The 24064-nt window shown below is 44.0% G+C and overlaps 1 protein-coding gene across 1 annotated transcript in view; it reads left to right on the plus strand.

Moving 5' to 3' along the window:
• The window catches only part of HEPACAM2 (HEPACAM family member 2), a 121247-nt gene that overhangs the window by 64319 nt on the left and 32864 nt on the right, over positions 1-24064 (plus strand). The window contains exon 4 of the mRNA XM_044293993.1: positions 10636-10932. Coding sequence (XP_044149928.1) covers positions 10636-10932 — 297 coding nt within the window. The remainder of the gene's footprint in view (positions 1-10635; positions 10933-24064) is intronic.

Below are 24064 nucleotides of genomic sequence, written 5' to 3' on the forward strand. Positions count from 1 at the left end.
AAAAGTCTGACAATCTGACAACTGTTTCCAACGCTGGTGAAAGCAGAACAGTTGCTCATAGCAGCCAATCAGATTCTAGATTTCATTTGTCCGATGCCCTATTGGAAATTAAAGGAACAATCCGATTGGCTCCTACTTGCAATGGTTGCTCCAACTTTGAGACATGACCCCCTGGTGTGTAATTTGACAAGTGGAAGACTGATGGCCTTATGGGTGTCCCTAATATCATATGTTGAGTGGTCCTATAGTGTACCTATAACCGTACATCCCTAAATATAAGCCCCATATGATATGGCGTACACTTTATGTCATTTGCTAAAAAAAAAAAAATCTAGGTGTTCAGATTGACAATGCGATACAGTGCTGCTTACATCATACAATGACATTCCAAAATAGCAATGCTACAATAATACTGCCATATAATGCTCAAATAAAACCAAGTCACCAAATAACAGCTCCATGACCTAATTTAATAACAGTGCCATACAGTGTCTAAAAAATACTGCTATACAATCCATGTTAAGATTCATGCTGGTGACAAACCTCCCCCTTCAGTAGAAGCAGATGATGATGCAACGGTAAGCCTGGCCCTGGAAAGAGAGACCCAGTTAGGAGAATCCTCTGAATACAAGGAGATGTCTGCTTCAGATCTTGCCTTTTTTTTTTTATAGAAAAGTCCAGTTAAAATAAGCTCATCACGTGGTGTCCTGCTTCCCCCAGTGATCAGCTGTGGCACAATCTGGAAGCAAGTGTTCAGTTTCCCTGCAGCACCTCCACAGGGAAAAAAAGGAATTACACAGTTCCTATTAAAATCAATAGGCTGCCATTGTAATGCATGAGCATGTCGGATCCTCCAAAGACAGAGAGGCGCTGTTTGTAGCTGCTCTCTGCTATGACTGATAGATAAGGATCCTGAGTGATTGGACTCTCCTTCAGAATCTCCCCATACGGTGTTTAAAGGGTTTCTATCACTTCGCTGCACATATTTAGCTGTCAGACACTAGCGATCCGCTAGTGTCTGCTCTGCCCAACCATCCAAATATAATTGCTTTTGGGGCAGCCGTTTTGCTAAAAAAAGAACTTTTATTAATATGCTAATGAGCCTCTAGGTGCTATGGGGGCGTCATTAGCACCTAGAGGCTCCGTCTACCTTCAGAAACTGCCGCCGCCCAGCGCGTCCCTCCAGCCCGCCCATCTCCTCCTGAATGCGATCCTCCTTGTGAGCGTATGTTTTCTGCGCATGCGCAGTGAATGTCTGACCGCTTCCTTGCTCAGACATCTCCACTGCGCCTGCGTGATGACGCCATAGTGCTCCGAGGAACAGGCGCAGTGGAGATGTCTGAGCAGGGAAGCTGGCAGACATTCACTGCGCATGCGCCGAATACAGGCGCTCACAAGGAGGATCGCATTCAGGAGGAGATGGGCGGGCTGGAGGGACGCGCTGGGCGGCGGCAGTTTCTGAAGGTAGACGGAGCCTCTAGGTGCTAATGACGCCCCCATAGCACCTAGAGGCTCATTAGCATATTAATAAAAGTTCTTTTTTTAGCAAAACGGCTGCCCCAAAAGCAATTATATTTGGATGGTTGGGCAGAGCAGACACTAGCGGATCGCTAGTGTCTGACAGCTAAATATGTGACACCGAAGTGATAGAAACCCTTTAAAAATGAACGTTCTTCTAATGTGTCTGTGAGAGGAAGCCACCAGTGTCGGACTGGGGTACTTAGGGCCCACCAGTGTAACTGATTCTGGGGGCCCACCGTAGGGCTCCTGCACACAAACTTATTTTTTTCCATGTCCGTACTGTTCTCCTCACTTCAATGGGGCCACAAAAAAAAAGAAGTGTGCATTCCGTATCTGTATGTCCGCATGGCCGTTCTGCACAATGATAGAACATGTCCTATTATTGTCGGCATTACAGGCAAGGATCGGACGGTTCTATTAGAGGCTGTTCTGTTCCGCATAATGTGGAATGCAAACACCCCGTATCCATGTTTCGCGGATCCACAATTTGCGGACTGCAAAACATCCAACGATCGTGTTCATGAGCCCTTACAGTGATAACAGAAATATTACAGATGAAGTATGATGGACAACATGCACAAACATACAGTCCTGATCAAAAGTTTAAGACCACTTGAAAAATGGCAAAAAATCCTATTTAGCATGGCTGGATCTTAACAAGGTTCCAAGTAGAGCTTCAACATGCAACAAGAAGAAATGGGAAAGAGACAAAACATTTTTGGAGCATTCAATTTAATGAAAACAACGAATAAACTGAAACAGGCTGTTTTTCAGCTGATCAAAAGTTTAGGACCACATCCCAAAAAAAAAACTAAACCCCCCAAAACAGAAATCCAACTTCCAAACATGAACTCAGTAATGAGTAGCTCCGCCGTTATTGTTTCGGCATGCTTGATGCAAGCGTTTCCATGAGGTGAGTGGGAACATTCTCCAAGTGGTGAAGACGGCCGCACGAAGGCCATCTACTGTCTGGAACTGTTATCCATTTTTGTAAACTTCCCTTGCCATCCATCCCCAAAGGTTCTCAATTGGATATAGATCAGGGGAACACGCAGGATGGGCCAAAAGAGTGATGTTATTCTCCTGGAAGAAGTCCCTTGTCCTGCGGGCATTGTGTACTGTAGCGTTGTCCTGTTGAAAAACCCAGGCGTTACCACACAGACGAGGGCCCTCAGAGATGAGGAATGCTCTCTGCAACATCTGGACATAGCCAGCGGCCGTTTGACGCCCCTGCACTTCCTGAAGCTCCATTGTTCCACTGACGGAAAAAGCACCCCAGACCATTATGGCGCCGCCTCCACTGTGGCGCGTAGAAAACATCTCAGGTTGGATCTGCTTGTCATGCCAGTAACGTTGGAAACCATCAGGACCATCAAGGTAAAAAAAAATTGAGAATAAAACTCTCTTCCACCTTTGATCGTCCCATGTTTGGTGCTCTCTTGCAAAGTCCAAACGAGCAGTTCTGTGGCGTTCAAGGAGACGAGGTCTTTGAAGACATAGTAACATAGTCCATCCATTTGTCCATCCAGTTCGGCCTGTCATCCTGCAAGTTGATCCAGAGGAAGGCAAAAAAAACTGAGGTAGAAGCCAATTTTCCTCACTTTAGGTGAATAAAAAATTCCCTCTGACTCCAATCAGGCAATCAGAATAAATCCCTGGATCTCTCTCTAGTAGCTATAGCCTGTAATATTATTACACTCCAGAAATACATCCAGGCCCCTCTTGAATTCCTTTATTGTACTCCCCATCACCACCTCCTCAGGCAGAGAGCTCCATAGTCTCACTGCTCTTACCGTAAAGAATCCTCTTCTATGTTTGTGTACAAACCTTCTTTCCTCCAGACGCAGAGGATGTCCCCTCGTCACAGTCACCGTCCTGGGAATAAATAGATGATGGGAGAGATCTCTGTACTGACCCCTGATATATTTATACATAGTAATTAGATCTCCCCTCAGTCGTCTTTTTTCTAAAGTGAATAACCCTAATTTTGATAATCTTTCAGGGTACTGTAGTTGCCCCATTCCAGTTATTACTTTAGTTGCCCTCCTCTGGACCCTCTCCAGCTCTGCTATGTCTGCCTTGTTCACAGGAGTCCAGAACTGTACACAGTACTCCATGTGTGGTCTGACTAATGATTTGTAAAGTGGTAGGACTATGTTCTTATCACAGGCATCTATGCCCCTTTTGATGCAACCCATTATCTTATTGGCCTTGGCAGCAGCTGCCTGACACTGGTTTTTACAGCTTAGTTTGCTGTTTATTAAAATTCCTAGATCCTTTTCCATGTCAGTGTTACCGAGTGTTTTACCATTTAGTATGTACGGGTGACTTGCATTATTCCTTCCCATGTGCATAACTTTACATTTGTCAGTGTTAAACCCCATCTGCCACTTATCTGCCCAAGCCTCCAGTCTATCCAGATCCCTCTGTAGCAGTATACTGTCCTCTTCAGTGTTAATTACTTTACATAGTTTAGTGTCATCTGCAAAATTGATACTTTACTATGCAAGCCTTCTACAAGATCATTAATAAATATATTGAGGAGAATAGGGCCCAATACTGACCCCTGAGGTACCCCACTAGTGACAGTGACCCAATCTGAGTGTGTACCATTAATAACCACCCTCTGTTTTCTATCATTGAGCCAGTTACTTACCCACATACAGATGTTTTCTCCCAGTCCGAGCATTCTCATTTTATATACTAACCTTTTATGTGGTACAGTGTCAAATGCTTTGGAGAAGTCCAGATACATGACATCCATTGATTCGCTGCTGTTAAGTCTAGAACTTACCTCCTCATAGAAACGGATTAAATTAGTTTGACATGACCGATCCCTCATGAAGCCATGCTGATATGGCGTTATTTGCTTATTTCCGATAAGATGCTCTAACATAGCATCTCTCAGAAAACCTTCAAACAGTTTACCCACAACAGATGTTAAACTTACCGGCCTATAGTTTCCAGGCTCTGTTTTTGGACCCTTTTTGAATATTGGCACCACATTTGCCATGCGCCAATCCTGTGGGACATTCCCTGTCAGTATAGAGTCTGCAAATATCAGAAATAAGGGTCTGGCTATGACATTACTTAATTCCCTTAGGATACAGGGGTGTATGCCATCCGGTCCTGGCGAAGACGTTTTTTGTTTTTGAAGTCCGCACCAGTAAGGGCCTTAATTTGTGTCGAGGATCGTCCAGTGTCTTGACGGACAGCCAATTGGATCCTCCGGCTCAGTGCTGATGACATTTTTTGGGGTCTTCCACTTGACTTTTTTGTTCCATAACCCTCAGGATCATTTAAGAAATTCCAAATGACTGTCTTACTGCGTCCCACCTTAGCAGCGATGGCGCGCTGTGAGAGACCCTGCTTATGTGGACAATGAATCCACATCTTTGCACAGATTTGGCCTTTTAAAGGCATGTGGTCCTAAAATTTGGATCATCTGAAAAACAGCCTGTTTCAGTTTATTCGTTATTTTCAATTATTGAATGCTCAAAAAATGTTTTGTCTCACTCCCATTTCTTCTTGTTGCATGTTGAAGCTCTACTTGGAACCTTGTTAAGATCCAACAATGTAAAATATGATTTTTTGACAGTTTTCAAGTGGTCTTAAATTTTTGATCAGGACTGTACATGTGGCAGAATTTACACATATAGGGATATCCTGCACTTAAGTCAGTCAGAAACAAGACACACGCAGCGCACACCAATCACTCACTGGACACATGTGGCACACAAGACACTTATACGTGGGTCACATGCTGCACACGCACCACTAATACATAGATCATATATAGCACACACAAATCCCACATAGGAAACACGTTTAAGCCTAACCCTATTAAGTGTAGCACACATAGGTTGTCTCAAATCAGCAATTGGCATTTATCATGTAGAGAAAGTTAATACAAAGCACTTACTAATGTATTGTGATTGTCCATATTGCCTCTTTTCCATCACATTATACACAGCACGTATCCATGGTTATTACCACTGTGTAATCCAGCAGCGGTGGCCGTGCCTGCACACTATAGGTAAAGGTGTTGGCCTATGAGCACTTCCAGCCTTTCCCTATAGTGTGTAAGCACGGCCACCGCTGCTGGATTACACGGTGGTAATAACCATGGATACGTGCTGTGTATAATGTGATGGAAAGGAGGCAATATGGACAATCACAATACATTAGTAAGTGCCTTGTATTAACTGCATGATAAATGCCATTTGCTGAAGTTAGACAAACCCTTTAACCCCTTTAAGCATAAATGTCTGGCATGAAATTTACCAACTCTTAAAGAGGACATTTCACCTGAAAATGAAAGTTAAACTAAAGACATAGCGTTACTTACATGCCCCCGGTATTGCTTATTCATTCATTCAATATTTGCCGCCTTGTATGCTAATGAGCCATTCGGCTCAACTGGGCGGGCCTTTAAAAGTTCTCCTGGGCGTGTCATTCTTCTCCCTGGCACGGAGCGCATCCAATCAGCGCGTTCCGCTCTTAGCCAGGGAGAAGACGCTCCAGTTCTCGTGAGGTTCGCGAGAACTGGAGCAATTTCATCCATCTGGAGCCGGCGCCATCTCACGAGAACTGGAGCGTCTTCTCCCTGGCTAAGAGCGGAGCGCGCTGATTGGATGCGCTCCGTGCCAGGAAGAAGAATGACACGCCCAGGAGAACTTTTGAAGGCCCGCCCAGTTGAGCCGAATGGCTCATTAGCATACAAGGAGGCAAATATTCCGGGGGGCACCGCGGACAAACGGGGGCACAGATTGAAAAATGAATGAATAAGCAATACCGGGGGTAGGGTTGTCCTACCATAATGACCTATCGCCTATCTACAGGATTGGTGATAAATATCAGATTGCTGGGGTCTGACTGCTGGAACACCCACTGATCATGAAAAAAGGGGTCCTGAGACATTCAATTACATTACCGCCAATCTATGTACAAAAGGGTCTTAAGACCACGTTCCCTTGATCATGGGGGTCCCAGCAGTCAGACCCCCATCAATCAGACACTTATCACCTGTCGTGTCATAGCTGCTGGACCTTTTCACATTTCCTATCCTTAAAGGTTTTCTTTGGGTGTAAAAAATAAATACATTTAAAATAAAAATTTAAAATCTGGCCCAAAATATGTGTCAAACTAAATCAGAAATCCTCTATCCACAGGATCGGGGATAACTAAGTGATCCGTGGGGTCTGAACGCTGGAGCCCCCACTGATCCCCCTTCTTGATTGAGTTGCAGGTCGAGCATATGCCCTGCCTCTCCATCCATTCTCTATGGGGTCACTGGAGATGGCGGAGTACAGCGCTGGCTATTTCCAGTGGTCCCAAAGAGAATGAATGGAGCAGCAGGGCGTATGTGTGGTCACACCATCAAAGAGGGGGAACAGGACACATTCCTGGGATCAGTGGGGGTCGCAGAATCGGACCCCACTAATCATATAGTTATGCCCTGTGGTGTGGAGAGGATAACTTGAAAACCTGGACAACCCCTTTAAATCCTCCACCACAACTATCTCTTTACATGGCAGCAGTTATGCCTGTAAATACGGAATATCATCACTACCGCCATGTAAACCATACGTGTCCATATTGGAGAATGTGACGCACTGTGCAGAGTTTTTCAGTCATAAGTCCAACCCCCTTTGCAGGTCATAACCTTTAACAAAGCCCAAGCAAAGGCGCTAGAGGAGCAACGTGAGCAAAGGGCACAAACGGAAGGTCATAACTGAAGCAGGGATATTAGGGTCACCCGAGGCAGGGTAATAGTGGGGATCCTGGAGCAGGGGTAACTGGAGAACAGGCAATATTAGCGGTGCATTTAGAGTGGGGGCATCTGGAGCTGGAGCACTAATGGGGGTGCACCTAAAGCAGAGGCATTGGGGGGACCTAGGGCAGAGTCCCCCCAATGCCACTCTGAACCCTGCAGAGAGCAGCACACATACACAGATCTGAGTCTACTATAAACAAATCCCCTATTTCCCCCTTACAGTCTCCTACAGCTCACTACTGTCACACACCTGAGAAATCAGCCCAGCAATGCAAAGGAGTCCAGCAACCACAGTTTTCTGACAGCAGGGAGGGCAGGAGGATGGCCAGACATATTCTCTCCTCCTTCACTGCCAGCAGCCGGGAAGTTTAGAAGATAATGCGGGACCTTCTGTACAATTTACTCCAGTAGGAGGCTGCATCACTGTGCGATACTGCCACCTAGTGGCTACAATAATTATCTCTCCTGAGAAACAAGAGAAATAATTAGTCCTGCGTCTTATTTCCGGGCGCAGGAGACTGGGGGCCTACCGAGGAATCCCCCGCCTCCCCGGTAGGCCAGTCCGAGCCTGGAAGAGGCCAGTCTGAGCCTGGAAGCCACTGATTCTAAATAGCTGGCTGCACAAATTCAGGAATTACTCCGCCCGTGTATGATAGGGTCCAGGGTCGGACTAGCCCACCAGAGAATCCTCCAGTGGGCCCAACCTCTTACAATAATGGACCTCTAATAAAACAGGGCTCTTAAGGTTCTGTATGCACAGAGGGTGGGCCCTCAGAACCATTTCCTGTGGTGGGCCCAAGGGACTTCAGTCTGACGCTGATAGGGCTGAGCACTGAGCATGTGTGACCAGGCTACCAACACTAGACACATTATGTAGAGAGATTTAAAAAAAAGAACACCAGGGGGCGCCATAGCAAATATGTAACATAGTTATCTAGAGACAGGAGCAGTTTTTAAATTGATTCCTTTTGAAAAATTGACACGGTTTGTGTTATCTATCAGAGAAATGTAATACTTAAAAGTAGGACAACATCTTTAGGGGCTTTTCACACGAACGTATCCATTTTACGGTCCACAAATCGCAGATCCGCAAAATATGGGTGCGGTCCATGTTCATGCTGCACTTTTTGCAGGCCCCATTGTAACAATGCCTATTTTTGTCTGCAAAATGGACAAGAATAGGACATGTTTTATGCCTTTTGCGGGGCCACGAAGCGTGCATACGGATACGAACAGCATGCAGTGTCCTGTCTGCGTTTTATGCAGCCCCGTAGAAACTAATGGGTCCGCATGCAATCCGCAAAAAAAATGCAAATTGGACACAGACTGAAAATACGGTCGTGTGAATAGCCCCTTTAAGGGAAAGTATCATGCACCACTTCTTTTTGTTTTTAGGCTTTATGGTGCGGTAGTGATGCAGCTGTATGGACATGCCTTTTAAAGGGATTTTCCTGGATTTTAATGTTGATCAATATCTGATCATTGGGGGTTCGACACCCTGCACCCCTGCCAACATGCTCTCTCAGAGTAAGTGCAGCGCCATCCACTGTGTAGTGGATGGAGCTGGTTACTGGGAGCAGTGCTGCAGTTCCCAGCTCTGTCCACTACACAATGGATGGCGCTGTGTATTTTTGGTGCTGGAGCCACTGCAGGACAGACGATCTGTAAGGTGAGCAGTGTCGGACACCCGCTGATCAGATATTCATGACCTAAAGCCATTAATAATTAAACCCTGGACAACCCATTTAAGAGTTTTTTCCCTGTTTAATTTCCCTGCAAGGGAGATGATGATATGGAGGTGAACTCTGATCGTACACCCTAGTGGACCTCCACGCTCTAGTGGACCATTAAACACAATAGACGCCCATTGAAAACAATGGGTCACCGGTAACCCTCTCCTTTCCAGCACACAGATCTGCACCGATCTTGAGATAAGACTGATACTTGATATCCGCAGGGGCCTGTCCATATGGCACATACAGCTGCTCCATCTGCTCTGTGTGTTTGGGTTTATAACTAGGTGCTAATTACTTAGTATTTTTTTTTATTTTGCATTTGGATTATTCCTATTGTCTGCAGACATTACTGACATGTTTGCTTGTTTTACATGTATTTACTCATGTAGTGGGAGTGTGAAACTAAAAATACATCGTACATTGTGAACGGGATGGCCATTTTTCTTACAAAAACAGTGAGGAGTATTAGAAAATGGAAAATAAAGAAAACTGTTTTTATATATTTCCCTTCCTAAAGGTAGTGTTGGCTTTGAACAATACCTCATTTGTTGGAAGCGTCTCTCAATTGTAAGCTGATCACAGGATCGTCGATCAACTGTAATCTGTGGGAGGGTCCTAGCAGCATGTGCTCAGTTTCCCTGCAGCGCCACCACAGGCGAAATGAAGTATTACACAGTCCTTGTTAAAATCAGTGGTCTGTCGATGGATGCTCTGAGTCCTCCAGAGGCAGAGATGCCTCTTTGTAACCCCTTTGTAATAGATTGGGTATGGGTACGCTTGTTATTACCATAATATTTTAAGTCCTCCGTCAAGTTAACACAATTTTTGGGAATTCTGGGTAACAACCAATGTGGCTGTTATTACTGGATGTAATGCGGCTGCCGTCCAGCTTTCCCAGTTTGCTTTATCTTAACTAACTGCCTATGTGAATACACCCTATTGCTAATATAGAGGACTGTTTAGACCAGATGCAACTGTAGCAAACTGACAGCTGTGGTAAGTATTAAAGGGGTTTTCCATCTCCTGAAGCCTTTGGCCCCCCACGTCGGCGTACCTGTAGAGGGAAGTATACTTACCTGTTCCCCGCCTCTGGGTTCCTGGCTCCTTCATTCCCCAACCACTACTGCCCCTCTCCTACCCCCGTGTGTCAGCATCGTGTTTGACGGGGGTGACGTGTGCCACTACAGCCACGTGTCATGTCAATAGGTCACGTGATGCAAGGGGGACACGTCACTTGGCTGCAGTGGCACACGTGACTCCCATCAATGTGGGGACCAGAAAAGGGCGACAGGTGAGTGAAGGATCTGGTAAGTAAGCTTGCCTCCGCGGCGTCTGCCTAAAAGGCCCCCAAAGATGGACAACCCCTTTAAGTCTGTATGGGTTCACATCCTCTGAATGTTAAAAAATTATTTTTCCATTCAACGACAGCAAGCAGACATGAATAATTAAGATTTTTTTCAATGTATTTTTTACGCATTTTTCCATATGTTTGCCTCTTTTATCTGTCATATACAGAATGATACATTATCACATAACATCTGTTTTATTAGTGATAAGTATTAGTATTTAGTCCCACATTACTGAATATCTGCCCCTTTACAGATGGACCTTATGGGCTTCGTGTCATCTCAGACAAAGGACTTAAGGTCGGAGAGGTGTTCACCATTGCCAACGGAGAATCTGTCCGCTTTGACTGTTCTGCGGATTCCAACCCCCCCAATACCTGCGCCTGGATCCAAAGGGGCAACAACTCCATGGAGATCATCAACTATGGAACTCACTTCAAGCTCCTCTCTGAGAAAGTTCAGCAAAAAACTGTGGATTATCTGTGCCGGGCGTACAACAACATCACCGGGAAGGGCGAAGAGACGCAGTTTACGGTCATCATCACACCCATAGGTAGGAATTACTGCCATGATTCAAAGGTCCATGATAATCAGCTGTCTTCAGTTCTCTGAACTCAAAAGGGTTTGTCCAGTATAGAAAATCCGTTTTCAGGATGTATGGTAAGGAATTCTGGATTAATAGTAGGGATTGTCCAGAGCAAAGAACCACATTACTCTAAATAAGTCCAAAAGTCTTAGCTTTATAGATGTCAGAGCTCTGTTTTTCTGACACAAACTTAAAATCTCCTGCAGAGACGTAGGGTAAAATGATAAAATTATGACTTCCTGCAGCCACCACTAGGGGGAGCCCACTGCCTTCTCTGTATACATTGAATTAGATAATACAACAGTATGCAGTCAGCTCCTGAGTCACCTGCTGTGCTTGTCACTGTAACACTCGCTGCGATACATTGTATTTGTTGTCCAGTTACATTCCATCCCCTGATGTCAATATAGTTGTTGCAGAGCAGACCGTTGTTGTTTTGCAGATCCGCAAAACACGAATGCCTTCCGTGTGCATTCCGTATTTTGTGGAACGGAACAGCTGGCCCCTAATAGAACAGTCCTATCCTTGTCTGTAATGCGGACAATAATAGGACATGTTCTATTTTTTTGCAGAACTGCCATGCATACATACGGAAATGGAATGCACACGTCATTTCCATTTTTTGGCGGCCCCATTGACGGACACATTAAAAAATGTGCCGTGAGCCCCTTTTGGACTTCTGATCCACTCTGCTAGTATTGACCTCGGCTTGGAATTGACTCTGTGTTTGTCCTTGTTTGGGTTGGGATTACAGCTTGTTTCTGGTGGAGCGCTTGTCTTCTGCTTTGCTCCTTGTCATTGCTCCTGGTTCTATCTGTTAAATTTGGAGTACCGCACACCGGTATTGCTGGTGCCAGCAAGGACTTGTTAGTCGTAATCAAGTAGTAGAAAATTGCGGCACGCAGTATTTTTCTTTGCTGTTAGATTTTAATCTTGTGTCATCATATGATCATCATGATCCAGTGCAGTTACAGGGTATATAAAGCAGGCATGTATAAATCAGTATGGCGACCGGACGTTTCGGCCCATCAGGGCCTTCTTCAGCCGTCTTAATCTAAAACAAAGCAATACATACTTTCGTGAGCAATGGGGTACATGCATAGAGATCAAAAAAAATTTGATGATGAAAAAAATATAGAAAAGGATTTTTTATATATAGAACACGAAATCAAAACATAGTGAAAATATATATATATACACAGGTGTGGAGGAACTAAGAGCAAGAGACAGCTTGTTAAAGTCTGAGAGTGAACAAAATCGTGTGACCAACTATGGTATATAGATAATATACAGGAATGCGGTCTGTTGTTCTCATAGTGGGTCACAGGACCTTACTGACTCGTAACCTAGTTTGGCCAATATATACAGTGCTGCCCATAATTATTCATACCCCTGGCAAATTGTGACTTAAAGTTACTTTTATTCAACCAGCAAGAAATTTTTTGACGGAAAATGACATAGGTGTCTCCCAAAAGATAAGAAGACGATGTACAAGAGGCATTATTGTGGGAAAAAAACATTTCTCAGCTTCTATTTACATTTGAGCAAAAAATACAAGATGTTCCACACTGTGGAAAATCTCAGAGGACGGAAGCCAAAAGTGACACCTGTGCTGGCCAGGAGGATAGTTAGAGAGGTGAAAAAGACTCCAAGGATCATCACCGAGGCCATCCTGGTGAATCTGGGCTCTGCTGGTGGCAATGTCTCAAGGCAAACAATCCAATGGACATTGAACAATGCAGACTAAGGAGGACGCCACTTCTCCAGATAAGGCACACAAAAGCTCGCTTGGCCTTTGCAAAAGCTCATCTGGACAAAGAAGAAGACTTCTGGTCTTCTGTGTTATGGTCAGATGAAACAAAAATTGAATTGTTTGGTCACAATGATGTTTCCTTCATTTGGCGTAAAAAAGGAGAAGCCTTCAACCCAAAGAACACCATCCCCACTGTCAAACATGGTGGTGGGAACCTAATGCTTTGGGGGTGTTTTTCAGCCAATGGACCAGGGAACCTAATCACAGTAAACGGCACCATGAAAAAAGAGCAATACATGAGGATTCTCAATGACAACATCAGGCAGTCTGCAGAGAAACTTGGCCTTGGGCACCAGTGGACATTTCAGCATGACAATGACCCAAAACACACAGCAAAAGTGGTGAAGAAATGGTTAGCAGACAACAACATTAACGTTTTGGAGTGGCCCAGCCAGAGTCCAGACTTGAATCCAATTGAGAATCTGTGGAGGGAGCTAAAGATCAGGGTGATGGCAAGAAGACCCTCCAACCTGAAAGATGTGGAGCTCATTGCTAAAGATGAATGGGCAAAAATACCTGTGGAGACCTGCAAAAAGCTGGTCTGCAATTATAGGAAGCGTTTGATTGCTGTAATAGCCAATAAAGGCTTTACTATTGATTATTGAGAAGGGGATGAATAATTTTGGACTGGACACTTTTTGCTCAAATGTAAATAAAAGCTGAGAAATGTTTTTTTCCACAATAATGCCTCTTGTACATCTTATTATCTTTTGGGAGACACCTACTGTATGTCATTTCCCGTCAAAAAATTTACTTGCTGGTTGAATAAAAGTATCTTTAAGTCAAAATTTGCCAGGGGTATGAATAATTATGGGCAGCCCTGTATGTATAAGTAGCATATATGTCTGTATATATATCTGTCTGTGTGGCCAGTAGAGGTCTAATTGTCACGGATGGTGTAACAGAAAACAAGAAGTTACAAATAAGGATCCGACTGGCTTGATCCGAAACTAAGGAATAAAAGGGTGACCCCTATTTAAGCCCTGAAACTCTCCCTGTCTTCTCAGCCCATGCAAAGATCTCTATGATAGAAAATTGCATGCCCTCGTGCCTCGACTGTATGACACCTGAACACCCTATAATAGTGAGGGGACACGACCACCGGCTCCTTACACTTAATACGGAGGGAGTCAGGGTCACCTAGGATCAAGCAAACAGGAAAACACAAATCAAAGAACAGACTTATCTGTAGAAGCATCAGTTGTAGCATCCAGCATGTACACACTCCAGGAAGTTGTATAAACCGCAAAGTGATGCAGTATGGGAGGGGATTTAAAGGGATGCAATCAGTGCAACTAGATGACAGCTGAGAGAGGGAAACGAGATGACAAAACGAAAGCAAAACAAAAGAACCTCAAGCAGGAGGTTCTGAAGAACGTCTGTCAGAGCTTCTCAGATGTCTGGCGGTGACACTAATGGACTAAACAGCACTAACAGGAGCAGCAACAAGGTAGGCATATTGCAGAGGTAATATTATCAGATACATATTCAAATAGTAATATTCTCAAATGGTGGGAAGGTGCCAAACGTGGTGGATTATAGGGACAGACTGGCTCCCTGTAGTATCTAGGTAAATAGAGTCAATGATGCCACCATGGGTAATATATGGTGACCTCTAGAGAAACGCATATTCAGACATATAGAATAAAGTGGTGAATTATATTGAGTAATAGATCAGAAGATGGGATAATTGGTACCTCTATAGGGAAAAAATATATAATCATTAAACAATTGATGATATTCCCAGACTCGTTGATACATAAATAATCACATCATATCCCTAATTTAAGGTTATAAAAAATGTTGTTCACTCTCAGACTTTAACAAGCTGTCTCTTGCTTTTAGTTCCTCCACACCTGTGTAAATATATTTTTTTCACTATGTTTTCATTTTGTGTTCTATATATAAAAAATATATATTTTTTATTTTTTCATCATCCAATTTTTTTTGATCTCTATGCATGTACCCCATTGCTCACGAAAGTACGTATTGCTTTGTTTTAGATTAAGACGGCTGAAGAAGGCCCTGATAGGCTGAAACGTCCGGTCGCCTTACTGATTTATACATGCCTGCTTTATATACCCTGTAACTGCACTGGATCATGATGACAATATGATGATACAAGATTAAAATCTTACAGCAAAGAAAAATACTGTGTGCCGCAATTTTCTACTACTTAATTTCTCCTGGTTCTGACCTGGTTCTTTCTGACCTTCCCCTTAGGTTCTGTGCACTTAGCAGAGTAGGGACTGCCGTCCAGTTGGGGGCGACAGTTTAGAGTGGACATCCAAGTAGGTTAAGACAGTGGTTGGTTCGAGACTAGAGGGTGCACTGATCCCTACCTGATGTGGTATAGAGATAGATTGATTGATAGATAGATAGATAGATAGATACAGTGGGGAAAATAAGTATTTGATACACTGGTGATTTTGCAAGTTTTCCCACCTACAAAGAATGGAGAGGTCTGTAATTTTTATCGTAGGTACACTTCAACTATGAGAGATAAAAATCCAGAAAATCACTAAATTTATGATTTGCATGAAATTAGTATTTGATCACCTACCAACAAGCAAGAACTCTGGCTCTCACAGACCTGTTAGTTTTTCTTTAAGAAGCCCCCCCCCCCCTCTGCACTCATTACCTGTATTAATTGCACCTGTTTGAACTCATTACCTATATAAAAGACACCTGTCCACACAATCAATCACACTCCAACCTCTCCACCATGGCCAAGACCAAAGAGCTGTCTAAGGACACCAGGGACACAATGGTAGACCTGCACAAGGCTGGGATGGGCTACAGGACAATAGACAAGCAGCTCGGTGAGAAGGCAACAACTGTTGGCGCAATTATTAGAAAATGGAAGAAACACAAGATGACTGTGAATCTTCTTCGGTCTGAAGCTCCATGCAAGATCTCACATCGTGGGGTAAGGATTCTGAGATAGGTCAGTAATCAGCCCAGAGCTACATGGGAGGACCTGGTCAATGACCTGAAGAGAGCTGGGACCACCGTCTCAGAGATTACCGTTAGTAACACACTATGCCATCATGGATTAAAATCTTGCAGGGCACACAATCCCCCTGCTCACGCCAGCACATGTCCAGACCTGTTTAAAGGTCATCAATGACAATCTGGATGATTCAGAGGAGGCATCGGAGAAGGTCATGTGGTCAGATGAGACCAAAATAGAACATTTTGGTATAAACTCCACTCGCCGTGTTTGGAGGAAGAAGAAGGATGAGTACAACCCCAAGAACACCCTCTCAGCATGGGGGTGGAAGCATCACACTTTGGGGGTGCTTTTCTGCAAAGGTGACAGGACGGCTGCACCGTATTGAAGGGAGGATGGATGGGGCCATGTATCCCAAGATTTTGGCCAACAACCTTCTTCCCTCAGTAGGAGCATTGAATATGGGTCGTGGCTGGGTCTTCCAGCATGACAATGGCCCAAAACACACAGCCAGGGCGACTAAGGAGTGGCTCCGTAAGAAGCATTTCAAGGTCCTGAAGTGGCCTAGCCAGTCTCCAGACCTGAACCCAATCGAAAATCTTTGAAGGGAGCTGAAACTCAATGTACCCCAGCGACAGCCCCAAAACCTTAAAGATCTGGAGAAGATCTGTATGGAAGAGTGGGCCAAAATCCCTGCTGCAGTGTGTGCAAACCTGGTCAAAAACTACAGGAAATGTCTGACCCCTGTAACTGCAAACAAAGGTTTCTGTACCAAATATTAAGTTCTGTTTTTCTATTGTATCGAATACCTATGTAATACCCCAGAGTGACATTACTACTTTTTGCACACCCCACTATCTTCTTTGGGTGATCCTGTGTCATCATGTTGATTTATTTCCATATCCTGCAAAAGGTGTATTCATTCCACTGCAACAGTTAAAATGTAATGTGCCTGGTTCACCAGCAGATGGCGGCAATATTGGCAGAGCTAGTTTTCCTGGGATGGAACCATTGTCCATTCCAGCCCTCTCTAGAGAGGGAGGAGTTTAGTAAGTTAGAAGTCAGTCTAGAGGACCCCCTGCAAGAGGGAGGTCATGCTGAAGGGAGCTCGTCCCTTACGGGCGAGCCCTGCCCAAAGTCTGCAGAACACCTTCAGTTCTGTTGGACTCAGAGGCCCAATCTACAAGCCTTACAAGCCAGAAAGAGTAGTTCCCAGGGTAAAGATAAAGATACAGAGTCAGACTACAGAAAGTGGAGTTCAGCAGAAAGCAGAAAGGAAAAGTTCCTATTTATTCCTGTCAGCACGGCAGAGACAGATGTAGCAGGGCCGAATGTGTTTTCCTGCCAGAAGTTAAGCCAAAACCTGCTGATGACCAAGAGAAAGCTTGAAGATTGTTTCTGATGCAAGTTTATTCAAGTAAAGCTGTTAACTACTTCCATACAAAGTCTGGCCTCAATTATTCCTTCATCATCCAAGTTAATCATCCCTTTTGCACTGCTTCGGACGACCACGACTGTGATCCAAGTATATCCAGGTGGGAGCACCGTGACACGTGCATACAACACCTTCTGGAAGATTGTTGATCACTCTACACAACTCTGCAATCCTACATCTGGGTACCAACATCACTATACTTAAAGGGTACTCCATGTCCTCGTTGCTTCAATGCAACTGGTGTCACGACAACTTGCTCTATCAGAGGGACATATATCGTAAAAACCTCTTAAAGGGTAAGGGATACCCCAGACGCTGGCAACCGCCCGCTGCACTTATTTCATGCAAGAAAAAAGCAAATGAATTAGTTACAAATCATACAATGTGATTTTCTGGATTTTTTTTTAGATTCTGTCTCTCACAGTTGATAAAAATCACAGACCTCTCCATTCTTTGTGGGGAAAACTTGCAAAATCGCCAGTATATCAAATACTTATTTTCCCCACTGTAAATAGATTAGACAGATATGAGATAGACACATAGATAGGTAGATAGATAGATATGAGATAGATAAATAAGTAGATATGAGATACATAATAGATAGATATGAGATAGATAGATATGAGATAGATAGATAGATAGATAGAGAGATAGATGATAGATAATAGATAGATAATAGATAGATAGATAGATAGATAGATATGAGATAGATAGATAGATAGATATGAGATAGATAGATAGATAGATATGAGATAGAGAGATAGATAGATAGAGAGATAGATAGATAATAGATAGATAGATAGATATAGATAGATATAGATAGATAGATATGAGATGAATGGATAGATATGAGATAGATAGATAGATAGAAGATAGAAGATAGATAATAGATAGATAGATAGATAGATAGATAATAGATAGATAGATACGGATAGATAGATAGATAGATAGATAGATAATAGATAGATAGATAGATAGATAGATAATAGATAGATAGATAGGAGATAGATAGATAGATAATAGATAGATAAATAGATTGTTAGATAGTAGATAGATAGATATGAGATAGATAGATGGCAACAATCAAAATGGTTTCAGTGAAGTTCAGGGCTGTTACTTTATTCCTACAATAAGGCACTGATATATTACGGTGAACATAACTTTACTAAATTCGTAGTACATTTGGCAGAGCGAAGGTCGGGCCCTTACTGTGTTATGCTGAGGGGCCCCCTGATTTCACATGGATGGTATGAGGCAATGTGCGTGTTACAGAGTGTATACTATATGAACAGTCAAGGTCTCCCATCCCCTTAAAATGTTAACAGCGCCCTATAGATACCATATAATCATGCATAAACCTCGGCTATTGATGCTGTACACACGGATTGTTGTATGTCAACATGTCACCGCTAATAAAACACGGCTTTAATAAGTCCAATTAAGTTCATCATGATAAACGAGACACCGCATTTAAAGAGGTAGAAACATGGTAGAGGCGTGTATAGTGTACAGGAGCAGTGAGTGGCAGATATATGGAAACGTGTGATGGTTGATCCACTCTCATGGCCACTTGAGATCAGGAGGAAAACATTTTTCCTTTTCGGGCAAATTAGCGCCTGCTTCTTCAGTTGGGGGGGGGGGGGGACTGGCTTGTGACAGGATGTGAGTAACCTGTAAGAGTAAAAATCCAAGGTAATTCATTAAAGGAGGCCTCCAGAATTAGAAAAAAAATAAAGCATTTTCCCAACAAAAACAGTGCCACTATTATCCAATGGCTGTGCCTGGTACTGCATCCTCGTTATTCATATCGGTGGGGGTCCCAGTATCCAGAAGGCCACCAATCAGATCAAATCAGTATGCCAAGTGAAGAAGTCAATGGTAAAAGTGATACTGCAAGGTACATGCCAAAGAAAACCGTTATACCTCCCAAGTACCCCTTTCTTTTGGATTGTGCAGTAAAATTGACCTTAAGGGGTTGTGGCTTGTTCAAATATGCCACAAAGTGGGCATTACTCTATGTTTTGTGGGTGTATCTGGGCGTGGTTTGATAATGAACAAATGGATCAGACATTAAAATTCAACATGCCCGATCCCCCCCCCCCCCAAAAAAAAAATCATATGTCGAAGGAGATCGGACGGCACCCATACACATAAGATAGTTGGCCAGCGCCGCCAAAATCGCCTTTACATAACTTAAAAGGCTCTACAGTTTTCAAACCAGTGCCTGGATCTTAATACTTTTGTTATTGCATGTAATTAAAAATTTAGCATAGCCACTGATTTATTCAATAAAATGTATCAGTATAGCGCCACCTGCTGTTTGGTCTTTTTCCTATTTCTTTGTCCTGCTCACTGAAGTGTGCCTCCTGAGCTGTGATAGGGAGATCATGGACACGCCCCCTGAGCTGTGATAGGGAGAGCTGAGACACGCCCCCTCAAGCTGTGATAGGGAGAGCTGAGGCATGCCCCCCTGAGCTGCAACAGAAAAGACACTCCCACTGAGCTGCCAGCCTGATATAAATCTATCAGAGCAATGAATGTGATCTCTGGACCCATGTGAGGTACAGGGCTGGTTCTAGCTTTGTTAGAAAGAGATTGTCATGTGCTATATGATGTCTGATTTGCATTTTTTACATTAGTCATGGGATAACCCCTTTTTATGCTACCTGGAAACTGTGGAAAAGCTGCTGTTGACTGATCTGTTATTCTTGTGAAATGTAGTTTGTATAGTACATTGAGTGCCTAATCGTCTTCGCTTGTGAATGGGCACAATGTGGGTTTATTGTCTCATTAATACATAATAAGGGTATAGCCGGATGGTCACATGAATCCAAGCCACGCCCACACAGCTGTAAAATTATGCAGCTATTGGCTGATTCAGGCGGGTGTGGCTCGGCACCGTTGGACTCTACCCTTACAATTTATCATTGAAATCAGATAATCATGTGTCAATGAGCCGAACTAGAAAAAAACAGTAAGGGCTGTTTCACACGAGCGAGTCCGTTGCGGGAATCACGCTCCGTGTGTCAGTGTGATCCTCCGCTCTGGACTTGCAGGAGCGCACGGCATTATCATGATTTATAATGCTATGTGTCTCTGCTTGACCTTATTTCTACAGAATCATACTGACTGCTTTATGTCGCTATGATTCTGTGGAAAAAAGGCCATGCAGAGTCACATAGCATTATAAATCATGAGCCCTAAGGCCTCTTTCACACGGGCGAGATTTCCGCGCGGGTGCAATGCGTGAGGTCACCGGATCTCCAAAAAATGCCTTTGCCCTGCGCAATTTAGCGCAGGGCAAAAGAGCGCATCGGAGCATGAAGTCAGGGGGGCTGCCTGGGTGAAAATGGAGGTATGTGCGGGTTTAGCTCTGAACCCGTTCAACCCCTTTAATCCAATTGATCGCGCAGCCCGGCTTCTCTTCTTTCTTCTTCTTTGCTGTGCAGGAGGAAAAGGACCTGCTGTGGTGACGTCACTGCGCTCATCACATGGTCCGTCACATGAACCATCACCATGGTGATGGATCATGTGATGGACAATGTGATGAGCGCAGTGATGTCATCAAAGGTCCTTTACCCAGGTCCTGAAGAAAGAAGAGAAGCCGGGCTGCGCGAACAAGTGGATTAAGGTGAGTTAAATTATTATTATTATTTTTTAACCCCTCCAGCCCTATTGTACTAAGCATTCTGTATTAGGAATGCTATTATTTTCCCTTATAACCATGTTATAAGGGAAAATAATACAATCTACACAACATCTGACCCAAACCTGAACTTCTGTGAAGAAGTTTGGGTACCAAACATGCCGATTTTTCTCCCGCGTGTGCAAAACGCATTACAATGTTTTTGCACTTGCGCGGAAAAATTTAGCATTTTCCCGCGACGCACCCGCATCTTATCCGGCCCAAATCCATGACGCCCGTGTGAAAGAGGCCTAACTTAAAGAATAAATACAGCTATAATAAGATCCATCATCAGCAACTATCCTGCTTGTTGATGGTTTCCAATAAAAATTTGAAAAAAAAAAAAAGAAATAGCGATGTATTATAAAGATGCTGAAGCTCTGCTGCAATGGTAAAATATACAGAGACACATTTCCAGAACAGTCCCTCTCCGGGCAGAGAAGTGGCACAGAGTCAGCTTTTCACAGAACTGAACAAACCGGTCTGTCCACAATGTCTTGTGCTGCTGTCATTTATTATTAAAGCAAACACATGTAGCCGCGGCTGTTTGCTGACAGTGACACAGTGACAGCCGGCGCACAATAGCCGGCCTTCACCAGCGGGATGAGCGCTGAGTGACAGCCACGCAATAAAAGGATACAGTTATGAGGGTGACAAAGCACCCCTCCGAGGCAAAAGCTGGTACGGCTACCAGATGGGCGGAATAACGCGCACAGCGGGCGGTATGAGCGCGCCATCGTACGATGCTGCTGTAAACCACGCCAGAGTGAAGTATATGTGTATACAGCAACTGTAGTAGAAGAAATCCGCTCACCATGCACCAACTTTTACCGTACATAGAAACCAATATGAACAAGGGATGCAGTGTAAAGCATGGGGGACAAAGCAACCGCCTAATGACACCTGGGAAATTTTGCACCGACTTTAGGCACGTCTTGTATGTTACTTATAGAGCAGCAGGCGTCAGTTTCTCTTGAGATATAGTCATTGCTGTGAAGCCGATGAGCTCGGTAATAAACATGAAGGATGGCGGTAGGTAACAGATATCGCCAGGTGTTTTTTTTTTTTTTTTTTGGGATACAGCTACTTCCTCTCTGCTTTACCAGGAACTCATATTAAAATGCAGTCGTATAAAATTTTAACCCCTTTCTGCAAATTGACGATATAAGTACATGAAGGGGTCTGGCCAATCAATGATGAGGGGGCCCCGCGAGTAATGAGGATAGGGCTATTAATCAAATGCAGATTGAAGGATTAGGCACCGGGTAGGGCCACACACCGCCGGATCCCCATTGACTCCAAGGATCTGTCCGCTTTCTGGCATAAATGCCGGCTTTCAGGCGGACAAAAAGTCCTGCATGCCGGAAAATTGCCGGACCCCTGTCGGATCCCATTGTACTCAATGGGGATCTGGCAGTGTGCCGCCCTATCTGGCTATGCTGGATACGGTGAACTCTGGCAGCCTGTTCCCCTGCCGGATGAGGCTGCCGAAGTTCATGTGGCTTATCTGAACTTAGCCTTAGGCCTCATACACACGACCGTTGTTGTGTTCCGTTCCGCAAAATGGGGTTCCGTTGTTCCGTGATCCGTTTTTGTTTCCGTGTGTCTTCCTTTATTTTTGGAGGATCACCAGACATGAAGGAAAGTAAAAAAAAGTCTAAGTCAAGTTTGCCATGCAAATGATAGGAAAAAAACGGACGCAGACGAGCGGACGCGGATGACAATCTTGTGTGCCTCTGCGTTTTTTCACGGACCCATTGACTTGAATGGGTCCGCAAAACGTTTTCCGTGAACAAATTAGGACAGGTTATATATTTTTGACGGACTGGAACCACGGATCACGGACGCGGATGACAAACGGTGCATTAGCCGAGTTTTCAACGGACCCATTGAAAGTCAGGAACAAGGAATGAAACAACGGTCGTGTGCATGAGGCCTTAGGCTACATGCACACAACAGTATGTGTTTTGCGGTCCGCAAATTGCGGTCCTCTGTATGCTATCTGTTTTTTTTTTTTTTGCGGATCCATTGTAACAATGCCTAAAACGGACAAGAATAGGACATGTTCTATTTTTTTTTTGCCCCTCCAGTTCTGGCCACGCGGCGTGCTGTCCACATTTTTTGCGGACCCATTGAAATGAATGAGTCCTCATCCTATCCGCAAAAAAACAAATGGAACGGACACGGTAACAAACTACGTTCGTGTGCATGTAGCCTTAGAAATAAAAAACAAAACACATGCACACAAAGCTGCGCCTATATTGTATATAAAAAATAGCAAAATCACATAAATATTAATTCATACACAGACAAACACTGAAAACAACTGAAAGAACATATGTCAGCAGGATCGACCCTATTAATCCAGGCATACTGTCTATTAGGGTTGATCCTGCTAATTAAAATGATACTTGTCTTGTGAAAATTGGGTACAGCTTTCCAGAGGAGGAACATTTTTTTTATTATTATTTATGCAAATGAGGACTTCAGTTCACCAAGGGGTGGAGCCTAGGGGGCCTATCCGCTTTCCAGTTCTGGCCACGCCCCTCGGTGTGCACTGAAGCCCTCATTTGCATAAAGGGTAAAGAATAAAAGTCTTTTTTTTTTTTTTTTCGGGGATGCTGCAACTAATTTTCACAAGGCAGGTATTATAATCAGCAGCAGGATTAACCCTATCAGGTAGTGTGCGTGGTTTTTAAAAAAAACTGCACCAACATGTCCTTGACTATCAATAGAGTCAATAGGCCATGGATCAGATTTTACAGAGCGGGAGCCAAAATCCACAAAACTAAGATTTGTACCACTGTGATCCCTGCTGGACCGTCATAAAATGCCCCAAAGTGCGGAGCGTTCATTGCCCATGATGTAGGCCTATTTATGAAGCAAATGGGACAAATAATCCGCTGATCGACGCCACTTGATCGGCAAGGGGTGTGGCTTATCAGGAGAGGGGCGTGACTTAGTGGAGGGAGGCTTAAAATGTGACAATGCAAGGTATAATGGCTCCAAAATAATTCTGGTGCAAAGTGAGCCAACCGACAGCGACTAGCCGTGCGCCAGATGTATCATCCAGTCGATTTGGTGCAGCTTTGGTGCAATTTTGCGGAACGGGTGCGGACCCATTCATTTCAATGTGGCCGCAAAGGATGCAGACAGCACACCGTGTGCTGTCCGCATCCGTAGTTCCATTGCACGGCCCCACAGATAATATAG

This window comes from Bufo gargarizans, chromosome 5, assembly GCF_014858855.1.
Source record: "Bufo gargarizans isolate SCDJY-AF-19 chromosome 5, ASM1485885v1, whole genome shotgun sequence".
Classification (NCBI taxonomy): Eukaryota; Metazoa; Chordata; class Amphibia; order Anura; family Bufonidae; genus Bufo; species Bufo gargarizans.